The sequence below is a fragment of the Eufriesea mexicana genome, unplaced genomic scaffold, assembly GCF_001483705.2.
Source record: "Eufriesea mexicana isolate 0111107269 unplaced genomic scaffold, ASM148370v2 scaffold6800, whole genome shotgun sequence".
Lineage (NCBI taxonomy): Eukaryota > Metazoa > Arthropoda > Insecta > Hymenoptera > Apidae > Eufriesea > Eufriesea mexicana.
The window spans coordinates 101,956-120,534 of NW_016914668.1; the positions used below are offsets into that span (position 1 = coordinate 101,956).

The 18,579-nt window shown below is 41.3% G+C and overlaps 1 protein-coding gene across 5 annotated transcripts in view; it reads left to right on the plus strand.

Moving 5' to 3' along the window:
* Nucleotides 1-18,579, plus strand: part of LOC108552431 (proton-coupled amino acid transporter-like protein pathetic) — a 54,759-nt gene that overhangs the window by 34,466 nt on the left and 1,714 nt on the right. For 2 of the 5 annotated variants that reach the window (XM_017906967.1, XM_017906969.1), the window contains exons 2-4: nt 5,874-5,959; nt 14,501-14,908; nt 16,219-16,579. In XM_017906967.1, coding sequence (XP_017762456.1) covers nt 5,874-5,959; nt 14,501-14,908; nt 16,219-16,579 — 855 coding nt within the window. Of the gene's footprint in view, nt 1-1,559; nt 2,114-5,461; nt 5,806-5,873; nt 5,960-14,500; nt 14,909-16,218; nt 16,580-18,579 lie in introns of those variants that run through there. The other 3 variants (XM_017906965.1, XM_017906966.1, XM_017906968.1) reach the window with 3 other exon arrangements.

Consider the following 18,579-nt stretch of genomic DNA (forward strand, 5'->3'; position numbering starts at 1 on the left):
ACAGTCTGTCTTTTAAGACCGTTGCATAACTATCCATGACCTTTACGAGACGTGATATTATTTCTTTCATATCGTGTCACACGATTGGAATTCGGAAAAGTGTTCGCGCACAGGACAAGCATAACTTTCGTGGCGAAAGGTAACTTAGCATGCTTTCGCGATTATTTTTGGACCACACGCTATATCGTTGTCGAACGAGAATAGTACGATGCGCGGCACAGGACAACAAAGATCTTGACACCTGAGCGCGTCAACGAATTGACAGGCGCCTATGCCAATTCTAAACCGACGCGGTCATAAAACGGATGCTCGTGAATTAGTTTTATCAGCGCAAGACAAACTGACCTGACACTTCGTTCACTGTGGTTCAACTCTGTCACTGACACGAGTGCAAGTGCAGTGAGTCAGAGAAGCATTTCCTTTGCCTCTGAATGATAGTTTCTGAAAATATTTATACTGGCCATCTGTTGGTCTTCGATGAAATTTATTCGAGAAAATATCAATACTGCACTTTTCCGCTTTATTATTAGCAATTGCTAGTATCACCATTGGGTATAGCATTATAATCATTTTTACGAAGACTCGTCGCAGATTCCAGAAATTCTATCAGCAAATTTCCAAAATATAATAAGATTTGTATGTCTATAATCGATTCGGTTCATCGTTCTTTCAGTGTAAATACAATCTACTCCAAAAGCAACGCTATTAACCGGATCGTGTATACACTGCATCTCATAAGCACGAGAATATCGCAGATTCTCAAGTTCCATATATCACGATGCATTGGAAACAAAAGCAAAATGTTAGGAGAATTTGTGCGAAAATCTTCCGATATTCCTTCAGTCTGAGATCTATTTATACCGCTAAACGCGCATCGCAAGGTCCTCCTAACCTCTCTTTGTTACAACACTTCAACAATCGTCTTTTTTCGCAGACAATACATCGGCTGCTAGGCTAGAAAGAGCGTAGACAAAGTTCCAGGCTCATCCAAAGAAGATTCACGTCCAATTAGAGTGTCTTTTAATCCTATAGTCAAAGTGGACGCAGGTGACGCGGACGCGTCCATCTGTCGCATAGTTCAAACAGAGCTTCTATTAAGCTTGGTTAGCGGCGAGACAGAGCAAGGTACACAGAGAGAGAGAACGAGACGAGTTGCTCACGTGAGACGGCCACGTCTATTTGCTCTTCCTATTTTCGTAGCCGTTTGGTATATAAAGAGCCCGTCCTCGGGACATTGCCGAAAGATTTGGCAGCGATCCGCGGTTTTCTACGCCGCGGCACTCGGTGTGCCGTAGATAGAGTCGCTAGAGAAGACGAGCACGAGCATAGTTTACCCGGAGGAATCGTGCCGGAGGTGTTGCACGACGAGAAAGCGTCTCAAGCTGCTCCGATTTTCAACCTGGACCAGTCGTTTCGCGTTCGCCTTCCTCCCGGTGGACCTACTTTCGAGTGGGGAGATCCCAAGATAGACCCACCGTTCCTCGCGATCTTCCTTTTCGGTTCTGCTTTTGCTCACGGTGGAAAAGCGGCAATCGTTCCCTCGCGTCCTCACCTCGTAATGTTTCTGCAATTCCATCAACGTACCATCAGCGTGAGAAGGATCGTCTTCACCGGGTCGTGGAAGGGTGATAGGATTTGGTGCATCGGTGATACCTGGTGATACCTGGTGATACGCGCTGATCTGCCTGAGCTTTCGGTCCACGTGCTCGAAGGTGCGCGTCTGTTCGAGTGGCCCCTCGAGCCATTCTATTTAGACGAATAACGTTGCGGTTGCCAACAAACTGGGACAAATCGGATCTCGTCCGAGACGGCGCTTTGGCGTTGTGTACCGTCGGTGTTTGGCACCAATGGAAGATAAATAATACACGTGGCACACGACTGACACCCGTGCTCGGGAAAGCATCTTCTCGAGGGGTAGGAAGAAAGCTTCGGGGCGGAAAGAAGCGAACGCGAGAGTGATCCCGGAGGAATGTTGGATACGACGCGTTGATCGAATCAAACAATGGGGAACACGGACAGCGCGCACGACGTGGAGATGAGCTCCTTGTCCACTGTGGGCAACGACCGTCCTCACATCAGGGTGAATACAAATGATCAGCTTAATTCGAACTTGGTTTGTGTACTATTGTATCGTACTATAACATACTCAGTGAATATTATGGTTAAGATTGCATCTGTTTCGAGGATTTATGCGAACACTAGGTATCGAGTTCAGTGTACTCTCACTCGATCGTGTCGTTCATCCTAGACGACTGTGTTTACTCTCGCGTCCCTGCTAGGCTGTTCTTGAATATCACAGTGATCTCTTTCGGTCATGCGAAGCGCGTGATACTCTGATACTCTTCACTTGTACCTACAACTCTGCGTGACATTTGGATTTTACAAACCTACAGGTAGCTTTCTTCGCCATCTTTTTCACTCGAAGATATATCGATGAAATAAAGATTTCGAATGAGAAAACATCGTCTTTGATTTAAGTCTACCTCTGTATCGGATCTTAATATGTCCAACAAGCGTTACTTACCACCAAGCAAGTCAGACTTTGACGTTTCGTGTATTAAATACCGACAGTTTCTGTTTATCGTTAATTCACAGTAATGTTTCAATTTATTATTTATTATCCCAACTGGTTGTCATTAATCGTTTGTCATTTGTCAAGTGAAATTTTATTTCTGTCGAAATCTCTGTCGCTAGTCGGAGCTATCCAATGATCATGTTGCTCGAACACAGTGATATTCCGCGTAGATAGGCTAGTTGGAAATTATTCGCGGTTGAAATGGAGGAAATGGAGATACGACGTTGTTAAACGATAGGCTACCGTGGGTCACTGGGCGACCGATAAAAATCGAGCAACAGGAGCTTCGTTCGTTCACGAGACTGTTACGAAAGAGCACCATTGACAGGTCGAACAGGTTGTAAAGGCAGACCACGAAGTGTATCGGTGTCTGGCTTCACCTAGGCGCCAGTCAAACAAAGGTGCATGTGTGCGTTAGCAAGTGTTTGATACACGAGACGACATATTGCATCGTTTATATAGAACCAGGTCTATTCTAAACTGCGCAAAACGACACCGGCTCGTTGGCTCGTCGCTAATGTCCGAAAATGTCAATGAATCCACCTGTCCATTTTCGTCTTTAATGAACGCCGCTCTAAATACGTTTCGATTCCACGTACGTTTGGTTACTATTACGTTACGTGTGTAAAGATACTTGCAACAGAGTGCATTGGTTTCGGCTGATTTGCGTAACCACGTGTTTTACTAGATATCTATCTAACACCTGCTTCCAAGATTTTCATTCACTGTACATCCCCTAGGTTTTGGCTAATCTTTTCTTTTATCGTAGAATTTGCAATTGCATTTGGCAAATGTTTTCCCGTCATTTAATTACGAGAAATAGGAAATTGGAAATAGGTGAGAAAATACATGAAAATTTGATGCATTTTCCGAGAATTGATTTCGTTTAAAGATCACTTTGTAGAAAATGGGAAATTTAGTTTCGCAGTGGAATATCGGTGCTCGACAAATTCCCGATATCATCTTAAGCATACATTATGCAATTATACGTCACTGCTGTCGATAATGGACGATCATTTACGTAGTTGCAACAAAGTTCCCGGTACTAACCGTTCGTGCAACTTGAATGGGCCTGTTTCCAAACAGGTTGGCTTATCTCGCAACATTAAGATATCTACAAGGCGAATGCTTATCTCCGCTTACCATCGATCGTCGATCTCTTTGCGATCGGCATACATTGCACGATATAGTCGCAGGTTGCGTAACACGCCTTTAAAATAATGCTCCTGATGCTCGTTATTATTTTACTCTGGCCTAGTTTGAATTTCCCGCCATACGCGCGGCGCAGAAAATTCGTAAATTGCGATAAAATTTGGATCCATCAGTTGTCGTTTCTTATCTATTTATCGTTTAATATTCGTTTCTTGTCGTATTATACCTATTCACGTTGCTTTTTATCTCTTTCCAGGAAAGTATATTTCGAGTCGTTAATGCGTCACGGGAAATTCGTAAATTAGGATAAAACTTCCACTCATCCGTCATCGTTTATTATATCTTTAGCCTCGGATTATACGTGTTTCTCTTTATCTTTCGTTTAAGACAGTAAATTTCAGGTCTTTCCACGTTTCCGTTGGCATTTGCCGCAGACAAGACGAGTTACTTCATGTCGACTTATTTTTAAATGCACGTGTGGGAGACGTTTACAATCGAGAAACGACCCAGTTAATGGATCAAAATAGAAAAGCTGAACTTTTGTCGGGAAAGAGGGAAACAAACTGTAAAGCCCGTGCAACAAAGGACGCAGTTGTGCGCGATAAACACTGACCATCTCAATATCCGCGATACGAAATGGTCGTTTACCCTATTCCAAATATTTAGCCTAAACAATCGCGATTTCTCCGAGAGAACATAATCTCGCACGATTTCACTGTCAAATCAAATTACGCGTTGTTCATATTCGTATATGTAAAAGACAGGAAGCTAAAATCTCAGTAGTCGTGCCAATGTTAAAGAAAGTCTCGCTATATTCCCTTTCCGTGTCAGGAAAATAATTATATGATATATTCCCTGAACCCTTATGCACGACGTAATATTTTTATTTTTATTATTAACCCTTTGCACTCGAGAGGTGAGCTTCAGTCACCGTTTCATAAAATTTGGAAGATCGATATTAATTAATATATTAAATTTAACGTAACGTAACAGTGTGAGAGGTATCGAAATCAAATAATTGTACAATTCTATTATCATACAATTCTGTATTTACTGCTGAAAGAGGTATCGTCGGTATTTTAGTAGAAAATCTTTGAATTTCTACTCTTCTCTAGTCAAAAAATCGTCGAGTGCAAAGGGTTAATACTTCTTATTTAAAGAATTTTCTAAAATTTGTCATTTTTAGCGGTTTTACATTTTATACATTGCTACTTGAAATTCTCTTATTACTATTTTATTATTATTCATTACGAGGAAAGTATATCCATCTTTGAGTGCTTCTCTAGAACACCTGACCGATTCGCAAGAATCCCCCAAGAACCCCCAATTCTTATCTAATATTTATATAAACATTCGTTCCCAGAATCTAGGTTTTATAAACTACTTATTCACTCTTTATATCCTAGACTAATTTTTGTACATAACGAAACTTATGTTTTCAACGACTACATATGTCTTCTTCGTTCGCAAAGAGTGAAATTCGGGAAATTTTCATTCTTGGGTGTCAATATTCGGTCATTTTCATCGGCAAAATCAAGTTCGATTCTTCCTTTTCCGTTTCCCCGACAAAAGGGTATACCTGTGCTGAACTGCATGCAAAAAGAAGCGATAAAGCAGTGGAAACGCTGCGGTTATTCGTTTCCTCGATATGGTAATTACCGTCTAATCGCGATTCCATTGTTATCGGGCCAACTACGTAGTTGAATAATTTGTCGTGTTACGTAAAAGCGGGGATAATTCCCACTGTCGTGTGGTTCTGTTTCGGCAAGCAAGGGTGCACCTTCTGCTCAGCCTATCGACAGACGTGCCGATTTTCCTCGTCGATTTTCGCGCAATTTCTTAGTACATTGAAGAAGCGAGAGGAAACAAACTCGCGTGGGAAAATAAATCGGGACATTAGTGCGTAATTTTTCGCTTATCTCGATTAATCGACGTCCAATTATGAATCAGCCGATCCTTTTCCTCACTCGTGGCGAAGTGTTGCGATAAATTGTCATAGCGAATCTGTCCGTGGAGTAAAATCGTGGACCATGAATGACTCGTTGGCGAGATCTGTGAATAACCGGCAACTGTTAAATGTAAATGCACGATGAAATTGCCGGGTGAAAGCAAATGATCGGACTAACCGTCTTCTCCTTTGTTACAGAGAACACCAATGCGCCCAATGATAGCGGAATACGACCCAAAGAAGCACGGTGTGAAAACAGAACTGTCAGACATGGTTCTTGTCAAGTAAGTGCGAAAACTTGGTTTACGAAACCAACGCGAACGAACGGTTCAACGATAGTCGAGCAATTCACTATCTGCTACCACGACCAATCATCACCATTGCTTTCTTGCCAAACTCAAATGCTCCGTGCTCAAGCAAACGTGAGTGACAACCCGAGGATCATATATTGTGCATTATATCGTATATATGTGTATTCTCTCATTCTCTGTGCTCTCTTACCATTTATTATGTTATTTAATGTTATACTCTGTAATATAAATAACTTCACGACTAATTCATGCATACCGCCTGTGATCGCTGACGTAGAATTCGTAGCGTAGCTGGCACCAGGGATGCTTCCGAATTGACCGCTCAATCCCGACGATTCTGTTATCGCTGGTTTGTGCAGAAACGTGCTTCCGTTTTTATTTAGTGTGTCTGCCGTGCACTCGTATGTTTCACGATTTTATTTCTTATTTCTTTTTTTTTTCCCATTTTCTGTTTAATCATTTTCTTGCTTCTTTTCCGTAACCCATTTACATCCGCAAGAGGAAAGAGCCCTCGTACGTTTTCTCACGTAGGAATGTCGTGAAAATACGAATAAAAAGTTGCATCTCGCATACGAATCAAAATCGCATACGAATTTGGGGATATTCTTTCAACGCGTGGTTGAAATTTCGAGAAATTTCGCGGACTGTCTCGAATACTCGCGAAAAAGGGTAATTGCGATTTGAGGATTCGATAATAAGTCGCGAAAATAATGGAAATGGAACGAAATGTATCAAGGGGTTCGGAAAGGGGCACGTGTTTTTCGACGCGAGGAGAGGTTTGTTTCTTTGTAGAGAAATAGCGGGATTTTATGGGATTTTTATTGTATGGGGGCAGAATGGGTTATCCTGGAAGAGTATCGAAGCTGAGTATACTGGACACGGTTTTTGATCAGGTGCTGGCGTAACGTGTTTTCACTGGTAGGCAAGTTGAAATTGTATTTTTAATAGGAATGTAAATAGAAATTTCTAAGGATCAGTTATTTACTGGAATTGTCACGTAGTCGTAATAAGAGAGTTTTGGCAGCACACAACGACGATATCACGTCTCGTACACGGTCTTGAAATTACGCATTACCGGGAATGGAAATGAGCCCAGTCGGAAGCTTTATTTCCATCGATGAGAAATTTCCAGATGTCCTTGAGGGGTTGAGTAAACTAGCCTGAATTGCCTTTAAATTATTACTCTAGTTGATATAGCACTAATTACATATGTATCTCGTTATACAATAACTACTTCCAATTACATAAATAAAAACAGCAGATTTCTTGGGTTACCTATTATCATTGATATACGTATCTAAAATTGCTCTAATTTGCTAAATTATCACTCCTGGAAGTAACAGTGAGTACCAATAGAAAAGCGATAAAATAAAAATATCAATAAAATATTAAGTACGAAAATGAAATAGAAATTTCTTCAGAAAAATACGTAAGTAGTATAACCATGAATATATACAGACAGAATTGTCGTAATTTATTAAAGAGTAACGAGTCGAAGCACGAAGAGGAAGATAACGAAAGAATTTCGGAAACATTTCTAGAATCAGACACGTTTCAATTTTTACGATAGTTTGCTCAACACCTAGGATATCCTAAACGATGGAAATTCTTACGATTCTCGTCTCCGGATCATCGTAGGTAGAATTAGCAAAGGAGAAGCGAAATTATCCGTGGAAAGTAACAAGATGAGAGGATACAATATACGTAAATCATGCACGAAGGGGCCGATTTTCCGCACAAACGAGCGATTCCCTCGATCGTCGATTTGGCGGCAAGACGACGAGATCTTTGGATCCTTTGCGCACAGGATGGAATTTCTCCTTACTGCACCTTCGTGAACCGTCTCTCGCGGCTTTCGTCTCCTCGTTTCTCCATTTATCGTCCTTTCCTCTCTCGCACCGCGTCTCCACGCGAAATTCTCGTTCAATTTTCTCGCGTTTATCCAGGATCGACGTTCGAACGACGTTCAGAACGAGTTGCGTAACGCGAATGAGCCAACGATTGCGGGTCTTCGAATTAGCCACCGATTATACTGCTTTTCGAAGCAGGCAATCGAACCGCATAATCGCGACCACGGTTAATCTTCCCGAACCTAATTTCGCTCGGACCACCTGTTGGATAACGCGCCGTTTTCATCGCACGAAGTCGTATAGCTGTTCGATAATTTCGCGTCGCAATTAGTCGCAGGTTCCCAGGAAACGGGAACCGTTTTAGTAGCAGCGTTCCCCGGAAATGCCTCGAAACGAGTCATCTCGTTCAGTCTTCCACGCGTTTCGCGATACACGGGTCCGATTATCACGTGGCAATTATCGAAATAGAAATTTTAATTAAATAATGGAAAGAAAAATTCGTTTAGTTCGGGGATAAGCGAAACGAAAGAGTTTCTTCGAAACTTTGGACAGGTCATTTGGCTGGATACATTGATTACGTTACCTCGCGCGATGTAGCATGACGCGTTGTATTTAAATTATTTTCTTTCGCAACAGTCTCGAAGAGCCTCGAAGAGCTAGAAATTTCGCGTTACAGAGATTTTAGGATAAAATAGGCTTAAAAATCGAAAGTTCGATATAGAGACGCTTAAAATAGGGGTATAGATTCTCTCGCCTTGTGCTCAATTTTATTCGAAATAAAGCGAACCTCTGAGACGTAAACGGACGAAAGAAATTGCGCGTGGTTAGTTTCTGAAATATTGCAAACCTCGAATTATAGCGATGGCAACGATAGTATATTCGACAGAACGCTTTGGCTCATAGAGAACTAGCTATTCCGAATTCGGGGTAAAAGAACGGATTTTAAAAGAATTACGGGGTTGAAAAGACGTGCCTGACAACGAAGAATTTGAGTTAAAATTAATTTTATTTCGCCTCATGGGTGTTTCCACGATCCAGCGAAAGGGTGTGAGAAAATAGGGTTCCTTATAGAGGTTCGACTGTATTTAAATCGGAAAAATAGCGCAACGGGAGAGAAAGAGGGATTATGGTAATTAAAATAAATTAGTAGGGGATTAAGGTGCAGCAAGGAGATAATCCTCGCGGCGGTTTCTTCGTCATTGGCTGAGGATGCTTCGTAATTGAGGCCATGCGGTGTGCAAGCAAACTATGTTCCTCTAAAGGATTATGATAAAGATGAAATCTGTCTTTACTATATAATATGTGCATTTATATGATTCCAGACTTGCGTATAAACTGCGGGCATAGATTCGGGCTCTATGAAAGTGCTCTGCGAATAACGTGAAAGTGACAAAAAGTAAAACATAAAAATGTAAAAATAAATCTTTTAAAACTGCATATATATTTATATATATGTACATATCTACATATATGTATACACACACGGTACCGTTTTAAGAGAAAGAAACGGCACGGTCTCTCTGATGGACGATCGCGGGTTCAAAGCGCGGATTTATCGAGACGGTTTCGTTACGATCGACGTGTTACGCCGCTCGATCGAGCAACGGTGAAACGCTTTGTTGTCAAACGATGTAAATAAATAAAAAAAAAAAAAAGACCGAAAAATAAGTACCGAAAAACGGAAAAGAAACGCAGAAATTAATAAAGGACGAAAAAATCTATAAAAGTTAGAAAAAAAAAAGTAACGGAGTTTCGCGACCAGACGCAAACGCGACGCAAACAAACCGACTGACGATATCGAAAGTACCACGGAAAAGTAAAAATAAAACCGAAAAATGTACATAAGAATCGAAAAAGAGAATGAAAGAAAGAGAAACGAACATTTTTCGGACGTCGTGCAACATCAAAAATACGAAACCAAAAAAAAAAATATACATACAAAAATTGGCAATTGAATATTAAATAGATCGTTTGACGTGCGTAAAAAAAAAACCAAAAACCAAAAATCCAAACAAAAAAAAAAGGCGGAACGGACTTAAAGTACCGAAAAATAATAAATAAAAATAATTAAAAAAAAAAAATAGACACGCTCGGCGAGAAGTGCAAAATGTCAGAAAGCAAAGAAGGCTTGTTAGTCGTCGTACTGCGTCGTGGCGCTGGGCGTCGCGGTGATGCAGTGCGGTGGTTGCAGCTGCCTCTAAGCCTGATCGCGGCGCGTGAACTCTTGTCACGTGTAACGTGACACACACAGACCTACTACTACTACTACTCTACTACTACTACTACTACTACTATTCTATTTCGGAGCTTTCTCGACTAAGAAAGCTTCGCACGACTAAGGAGAGAAACTACCGCACCTCAATGGGTACCTATATGCCTACACACCTACCTTTTTGCCATTTTTTACTACACCATACGTGTCTCGCCGTTACACACGAATACACACACAAGTATTACGCACACGTGCTACGTGATCCTGTCGATTAACGTCGAAGCAAATCGGGAAACGTACGTTGAAACGAACGATAACGATCGAACGACCGATTGTCCATCTCGTCCGACAGATTTGCTCGTTTTCTTCCGTGCTAGTCGTGTAATCCACGCTGTGCTCGTCCTACAGATCGTTCATGATCGAAGTTGCGGTAATCTTACCGGGAAAAGTGCATGGTCAAACGCGGCAGTCATAATTTCTCCCTCATTTCTCCACGAGGACCAGCTGTGCACGATGGCGAGTTTGGGAACAGAGGAAATAGAACGGGGTACCATTTTTCATCCTAGCATAACTGCGTTCAGACGTTTCACACGCGTTTTCCTAGCTCGGTACGTCGTTATTCTTGAATCTCAGAAATTTTTTCTCCCACAAGGGAGCTTATAGCAACATCGAAACGTGTATTCATGGCCACGTATGTCTCCCGCTTTTTGCAACATCGGAATATTCATGCGACGCGTTTAATTCCAATATTTGCTATATCTCATGCTATACGCGCAGGGGATACAATTACGAGACACTTGGCGGAAAGTTAATACAAATAGAATATAGATTGGGAGATTTTCCATGCGTCACGTGTTAGCGGACGGATTGCAACTTTTTGCGAAAGCGTGTTCATAAATTATTTATTCGAGAAAAACGGTGTCTACGGTAAGACATATCGCCGTATTTCTAATGAGAACAACGTCGACGTCGCTGTGAATACGTAATGGTAATTTCGAGTCGCGTTATTTCATCGTTTGCTCGAGTGCCGAGGCTAATATTCGAAACGTGCCATAGCTAAGGGGAAAAATCAAATTTCGAATCACGAAGAATAAACTCGGCTATCCGCAGTGCGAATTGCAAAACTCGCGTGAAAGCTGCTTCAACGCCTAAACGTGAAAATTATTCATTCAGGACACAGGTGACAAATGACGAATGCATGGAGAAGATCGTGCAGAATTAAACTGCCAACAGGCAATAAAGTCGTCGGCTAGAAATATGCTAAGGGTGTAAATAAAATCCATTTGGCACGAATTTTCCGACATTTCCCGAAACTCGAAATGTTACTCGAGGCCACTCCACTCCCCCTGTTCGAAATTAATATTGATCTCACCTGTCTCAGTCTCGTCTGAAAATCATCCCTACGTCTCATAGAATATTACTCGAGTCATTTTTAGAGGCTCGATGATCATCCTTCATTACGCAACGCGTATCTCCGTGCCTGTCAATTCGTCACACCCTGGATCCATTATCGTTCCAATAAAGACCACGAGACGAATCTCTCTATCAGCTCATAAACGATCGGGACAATCGTTGGACGAATTCGATCCAGTTCAAGGATCAATCCCTGATCGTGCGACAGTAACCCGGGCACGAACTGATCGTCGCCGTGCAGAATTCTGCCAAAGCTCGCTGTTGCCGGAAGTTTCAATTCGGACCTTGCCAATTGTCATCTCGCGAAACACGTTGCGCCATGCACTTTTCCCTCGAACCTCGTGCAACGGTGGAAAAGAAACCTGCGAGTGAGACGCACGAAAAATACCGTGCAGAAACGAGAATCGTCTGCGCGATCGTCGAATCAGAAGTATCGATCGAAAGATGTAGATGAAAGAGAGAAAGAGAAAAAAAAACATGAAAAAATAGAAACTCGGGACGTTTTGGAGAGATTTTTCACGGAGCTTCCGCGGATCTTTCGATGGATTTCCTCGATGTTCGCATGTGCACATAACGGACAGGAAATTGGGCGACAGGGAGGAAATCGAAGGGAACCGTTTGCCATAGAAATGCGTGGATTAAATGGTCCCTCGGGGTACTTTACTTTATCGCTTCGTCAAGCTCGTCGATAGGGCTCTTCTTACCTGAGGAGCTTCGAGAAAGCTTAACCGATTCCGCGGAATCCCCAAATCGGATTACGCGAAGGTGCCAGGGAGTAACTTGCTTTTAATTGCCACGATCTCGCGTTGATAGGATTTTCCGGTCTCTGAATAACGATTCAGAGTGAGTAAATGCGCAGATAAAGTATAGTAAACGCGAATTCCGTATAATTCCGGAAGAAATTATTTTTCTCCATGCAATTCTGTCGGGAATTTAATTTTCCAGCTTGAGGGAAGGTCGAGTAAATCTTTGTCGACACGTTTGTTGTTGTACCTTCGAAAATGGAGTGATTCGAAAGGAATACTTTGAAAGTCGTTGGTCTTTGACACATTATTCGCTGGCACCTTTCGAACCGAATGCAATAGAATCACGCTTGCAGCCGTATTCAAATGCTCAGCGTGATGGAAAGAAGCGATGATCGATACTGCTCGAGTCCATAGAGTGCAAACACCATCTCAGCTGCGAGATCTCGCATTAAGCTCATTGCTAGTTTCATTTCCTCTACTCTAGAATTAATGCGTGTCACGAGTGGCCAGCTTTTGCCTGATCGAAACGCGTAGATCTCGCCCACGAATTCACGTCTTTATCGTGTTATCATCAAACTCGTTTAATCCATGAGGCGTTTAATTTATCACGAATTCTGCGCTGTAGTCAGATTGTTGATTTTTCTTTGAAGAATTTTCTATTTCACTTCTACCTTTGTATACATCGATCGTTATAAATTATTTCGAATAGAAAATGAAATGTCGAGGCAATAAAAGTGCCAAGAGAAATACACGCGTGCGAATATTCATGTACATCGATGTCATCGAGGTCAATACGAAAAAGCCGCATAAAATATTATTTTCTAGCCAAAGCGAATTTTAACGGAGGAATATCTCTCGTCCTGTTTTACGGATATGATAAACGTGACCGTTGATGAGCTATAAATATGGTTTTGGCCTTAAGTCTGGACGAATTTTAGCTTCAAACGTGTTACTCAACTCACGCGTGGCACTTGCTGTCTTCGTTGCGAAATTTCTGCAGGTTGGACTGTGAACGATCCGACTTCCGTACTCACGCATCCAAAATACCAACCGCGTTCGAATAATATCTCGGTGTCACGCTGGATGACATTTAGAATGCAATTTGAAAAACAAACGAATGGAAATAGACACGTAAAACGGAGTACGATTCTGTAAATTTTCCTTGACACTAGAACTACCGACCTCAAGCGTGCATCTAAACATAAACAATTATAAATAAAACGACGCAACGAAAATAGAAAGTTGAGGATAAATATAATCCTATCTCGATGAGAAACAAAACGCATTTTGCCAAAAGTGTCTGTGTATTTTCAACAATGATAAATAATCTGGAACTCCTTCGTCTAGAGCATTTAACCGTACGTTTCTGAGAGGCATTTTGCAAAATGATACTGACCAAAGATCGAAATTAAATCCAAAGTAACGTGTAACGATATATGAAATATTCAAAGAAGATAGATACGTATCATTAACCCCTTGCACTACGATTTAATTACGAAAAGTCATCGAACACATGGAAGAAGTATCTTAATTAACCATGTAATTAACCCATAATTTTAATTATCAGGTTAAACGTCACGCCGGTTTTACGTGTCGTTCGGTTCACGCCACAGTTAGCCATCTTGCAGGACCTGAACGGAAAGTCTAGGGTCCCTAGGACCGGTCTGGCGTTTAACGTGTTAACCACCATAGATTTACTCCATCCACGATAAAATTAGATTTATTGTTAAACATACAAGTTAGACTCGTCATCGTAGTGTAAGGGGTTAATTTCTGTTTTCAAAGAATCCTTCTGCTAGCTGCTTCAGTCTATCAAATAGCTGCTCGACTTGCAAGTTAGGGTTATTATTTCTCTCTCGTCGTGATTACCAAAGTAAACAAAAATCATCAATCTGACCACGCACGTGTGTTACCACGTGTCATACCGCGTCCAGATGATCTATGGATCGATTACGAACGCTTCGATCCTCTCTGTTCCCCCCACTGATCCGTGATCCTTGTGCGTAGCGTGCATTGGTTGCGCGAGTACGAAAAAGAAAATCTCTCACACACGTCACTCTCTACTCTTCCCTCATGAACGTATTCTTGTCGTAATCGATACAGAAACATAATCAGTGAGTCGAGAAAAAAAAAAATAAAAAAAAAAAATAAAGGAAACACTGTCGTGCCGTACGTAGTCATGAATCCCCACGCCACACTTCTACTCGCGATCTCAAAACTATGATATATCAATACCCCTTCTATAACGGAAACCCGTTAACGGGACTGCATACTAACGACGTCGGTTTTGCAGATACAAGTGCGAGAAAAATGACGTACCGATTACCGTCACGAACGGTTCGACGTTGCCGCTCGTGGAACGACCAAACGACGAGGAAGCGGCCCTTTACAACCCGTTCGAGCATAGGAAGTTGGCACATCCGACGTCAGACTTGGACACCCTGATACATCTGCTGAAAGGCAGCCTGGGAACCGGAATTCTAGCTATGCCAATGGCATTCCGTAATGCCGGTCTGCTCTTCGGGCTCTTCGCTACCTTCTTCATCGGTGCCGTTTGTACCTACTGCGTGCACATCTTGGTCAAGTGCGCGCATAACCTATGCAGGCGGACTCAGACGCCGAGTCTAGGCTTCGCTGATGTCGCCGAAGCCGCGTTTCTGGTCGGACCCGAACCTATCCAGAAATACGCTCGCCTGGCTAAGTAAGTCTCCCTTTCTTTTTATCTTTTTAACCCTTTTCGTTACTATCACCATAGTCATCGGCCATCAGACACACCACTTACACACGACGGGTGGCTATAGTCGCAAGAATCGAGCCAAAAATGAAGACAAGTGCTCCCGTTCCGATTAGCTCTCTTCCGGAAGAATTGCAAACGCTATTGCGATCATCGGTTTTTCTTTTTCTTTTCTTTTCTTGGCCCCGAATGCTAAAAACTTTGAACGTTTAAAACTTTGAAAACGCTTTGTTCCAAGGGTTAACAGACCCCCACCGTGGCGGAAGGGTTAATAAACTTGCCACAGTCTAAATGACCGTCTTCAAATTTTCATTCAAAATTCTGCATTCCATGTTAAATGTCATTTAGTCCGTTCGAATTCTCGATATTCCTCTTAATACACGTACTGTCTATTTTGCAACAACTATTCCATTTCTTTTCAAGCTCTTTCTCTTTGAGTTCTCCATTTATCGGTCACTTGACCGATTATGGTAATTCTTGGGTTAACACTAGACCTACCATGATCGGTCAAACGACCAGTAGATGGAAGAAATAAAATAAGAAAAGTTTCAGAAGAACGGAACACTTGGACAAGTGGCTAAATTTAATTAGAAATGTAAGGAAAATCATTTGAGCCCTGGTAGGCTTCAAGTTAACCCTTCGACAATTCTCGGAATTTCTTTATCCAACCGACTTGCAGTCCTGATAATTCCAAAGTGAGAAGCTTTTGGGGAGGAAAAATTTGATCCTGGAAAAGTAGTGCATATTTTTATAACAATATTAGTATAGATTAGCAGTGTCTCCATAGCGGAGTGCAAAGTCTGGATGAGGAACTTCGGAGAGTACAGGTGTATTCAAAGAATTATACCGCCGGAACTATAAACTTTATTTCATAATTCGACAAAATCTTCTTCTTATGAGAAAAAATTTCGAATGTACCAACTACCTCTCTACATCCAAAAGACCCTGGGTTAATTCAAGGGTACGACTCCGTGTCAGACACGACCCCTGTCGAGTTTCAAATCTTACCATCTCTGACATAGCATCTATAGAACCCTCTTTTTCACAAATTTTCCCTGCATTATCCTCTTAATTCGGGAATCATTGGACTACTATCCTAAGCTCTAGTCGCTTTCCAGTGGATTCTGAGATTAGCAGAATTTTCTATTCCCACGAGAACAAAGCTAGGACTAGTTTGCTAAATTAATTGCTCGAGAAATTCAGTTAACGTCGGGCGAATTTATCCCAAGGGTGGAAAAATACACGGTCACGAGTAACGATCTGTCGAATTTTTTCAGGGCAACGATTAATTCGTTCCTAGTGATCGACCTAATAGGTTGCTGTTGCGTGTACATCGTTTTCATCTCGACGAACATCAAGGGGGTGGTCGACTATTATACAGAGACCGACCGGGATATCCGGTATTTTATGGCGGCGCTATTGCCTCTCTTGATTATATTCTCTCTCGTGAGGAACCTGAAATACCTGGCGCCGTTCTCCATGCTTGCGAACGTGTTGATCGCCACTGGAATGGGGATCACGTTCTACTATATTTTCAGCGATCTGCCCAGCATCCATGACGTGCCCAACTTTTCGAGCTGGTCTCAGTTACCTCTGTTCTTTGGCACCGCCATCTTCGCCCTCGAAGGCATCGGTGTTGTAAGTATAATTATCGATATACCACTGCAACCATAAAACGAATTACAATGTTTCAGTGACGAATACAAATTTCTTTCGAATTTTCCAACCAGAATTCTAAGCATTTCGTTACCCGAATATTTTTCATTTAGATCTGTCACAACACCTCCTTACCATTCGATCTATCATAAATCACTATTCTTCCATAATTATTTTTCATTTATTTCAATAATCTTTTTCACTCTTTTTGGAGGACTTTTGAATGATTTGTAGACTACCCAAGATTAGGCTAATGTATGTACAGGTAGTCCTCCTACAACGCGGCATCCTATAACACGGTTTCACTATAACACGATTCATAAATTGCGAGAACCCTCCTACAACACGGTTTCGCTCTAACACGATGAGAAAATTACGAAAACCTTTGTACAACACTGTACTTCTGCACGAGCAGTGACGACGAAGAAATTTATTAAATTAAAGTTGCGTTAAATTAAAATAATATTTTTGTTTCTTATTTGTTTTGTGTTGCACATATATTTATATTTTTAATCAAAATTAAGTTGTTTATGTGGAATTAGAAAAGAAATTTGTTTTTAATAAGTTTTCGGAACGTAACCCCCCTTTTTGTACTGTCTCTGGGTCTCGTACAACACGGTTTCACACAACACGGTATTTTCTAGGAACCCATCTACCGTGTTATAGGAGGGTTACCTGTATATATGTATAAACAGGATTAGTAGATGCTTTCATTTTCTGTTCTTTTTTAAATTACAACTTCGTGTTAATCCTAATCTAAAAATTTTTACATTTCTCGTATTAGGTATTTGTCTTGTCGTTTCTTTTAATTTACGAGCGCTAATTATGCTAATTACGTATTGCTCGCGTTTTGCTTGTCTTTTACCAGCATTCGAGACCGCAAAGCGGAGCAGATGATGAAATTCACTTTCACTTCATTTCGTCAAGCGCTTTCATTCGAAAATTTTTATTTCGATTTTCACATCCTCGGGACTTACGATCGCTCTAATGTCCAAGGTACAGTTTATCTGCCTTTTATATGCATTTCGATGGCTCGTTTTATAGAAGTCGATCGTGTCATTGATATTCCGTTCGAAGCGTGATCAGACGCGAACGCGTAGCGGTTGAATCGCGTTTAGTATTTCGATCATGCGATAAGCGGTTACGAACGATTGCCGGCTAGACACTGGATCGAAAATTCCGACGAACGATCGCGGTGAAATTCTCCTTGGAACTTTGCGATTTCGTCTTCGCAAACTGCCGAATGATTAATTCCTCGCGAATCCTCGTTTTTCAAATTCTCAATCACGTCCACGATTTCTTTCCCCTATAATACGAAAATTCAATCGGAAATTAAAATTACCGATCTATAACGAGCGTCTAAATATAGCAGGGAATAATAAAAATTGTAAAAGGCATAGGTAGTGGATGATAATTAAAGCAGTATAGCAATAAATGTAACGACAGAAATAATTACGATAGAAATAAATAGCGTGTAGAAGTACGTTTTTCCTAACCGAATAAAAATTGGCATTAATTTTGCCGAAGGCAGCTGCATTTGATAATCGAAGGTAGAAAGAATTCTGGATAGTTCGGTAATTTTAGCGTCCAGTGAAATTATGGGGAATGGTAATTTAACGAATATGAATTTAAAGCAACATGGCGCGATAATGATCTCGATGATAATCTCGATCTCGTAATACGCGAGATTGAAAATTATTCGGAATTATATGATCTAATTAAATATTACAAGATACCGGTCTTTAAATACCGTCTGTGACCTTAATGCGGTAGCCGCATGTAAAAATTGCACGTAATAGACGCGTTATTACATAAGCGCGCATAACGAGAGACAAGACTGCGAATCCTTTTGTTGCATTTATCGACACACGTGACACATTTACGAAAGCATAACGCCGGATCTCGAATTTAAGTCTCGTTGCGTCGATTACTTTTAAATCGTGCAAATTATTTCGCCCAATAAGGTAACAGAATCAATAGTA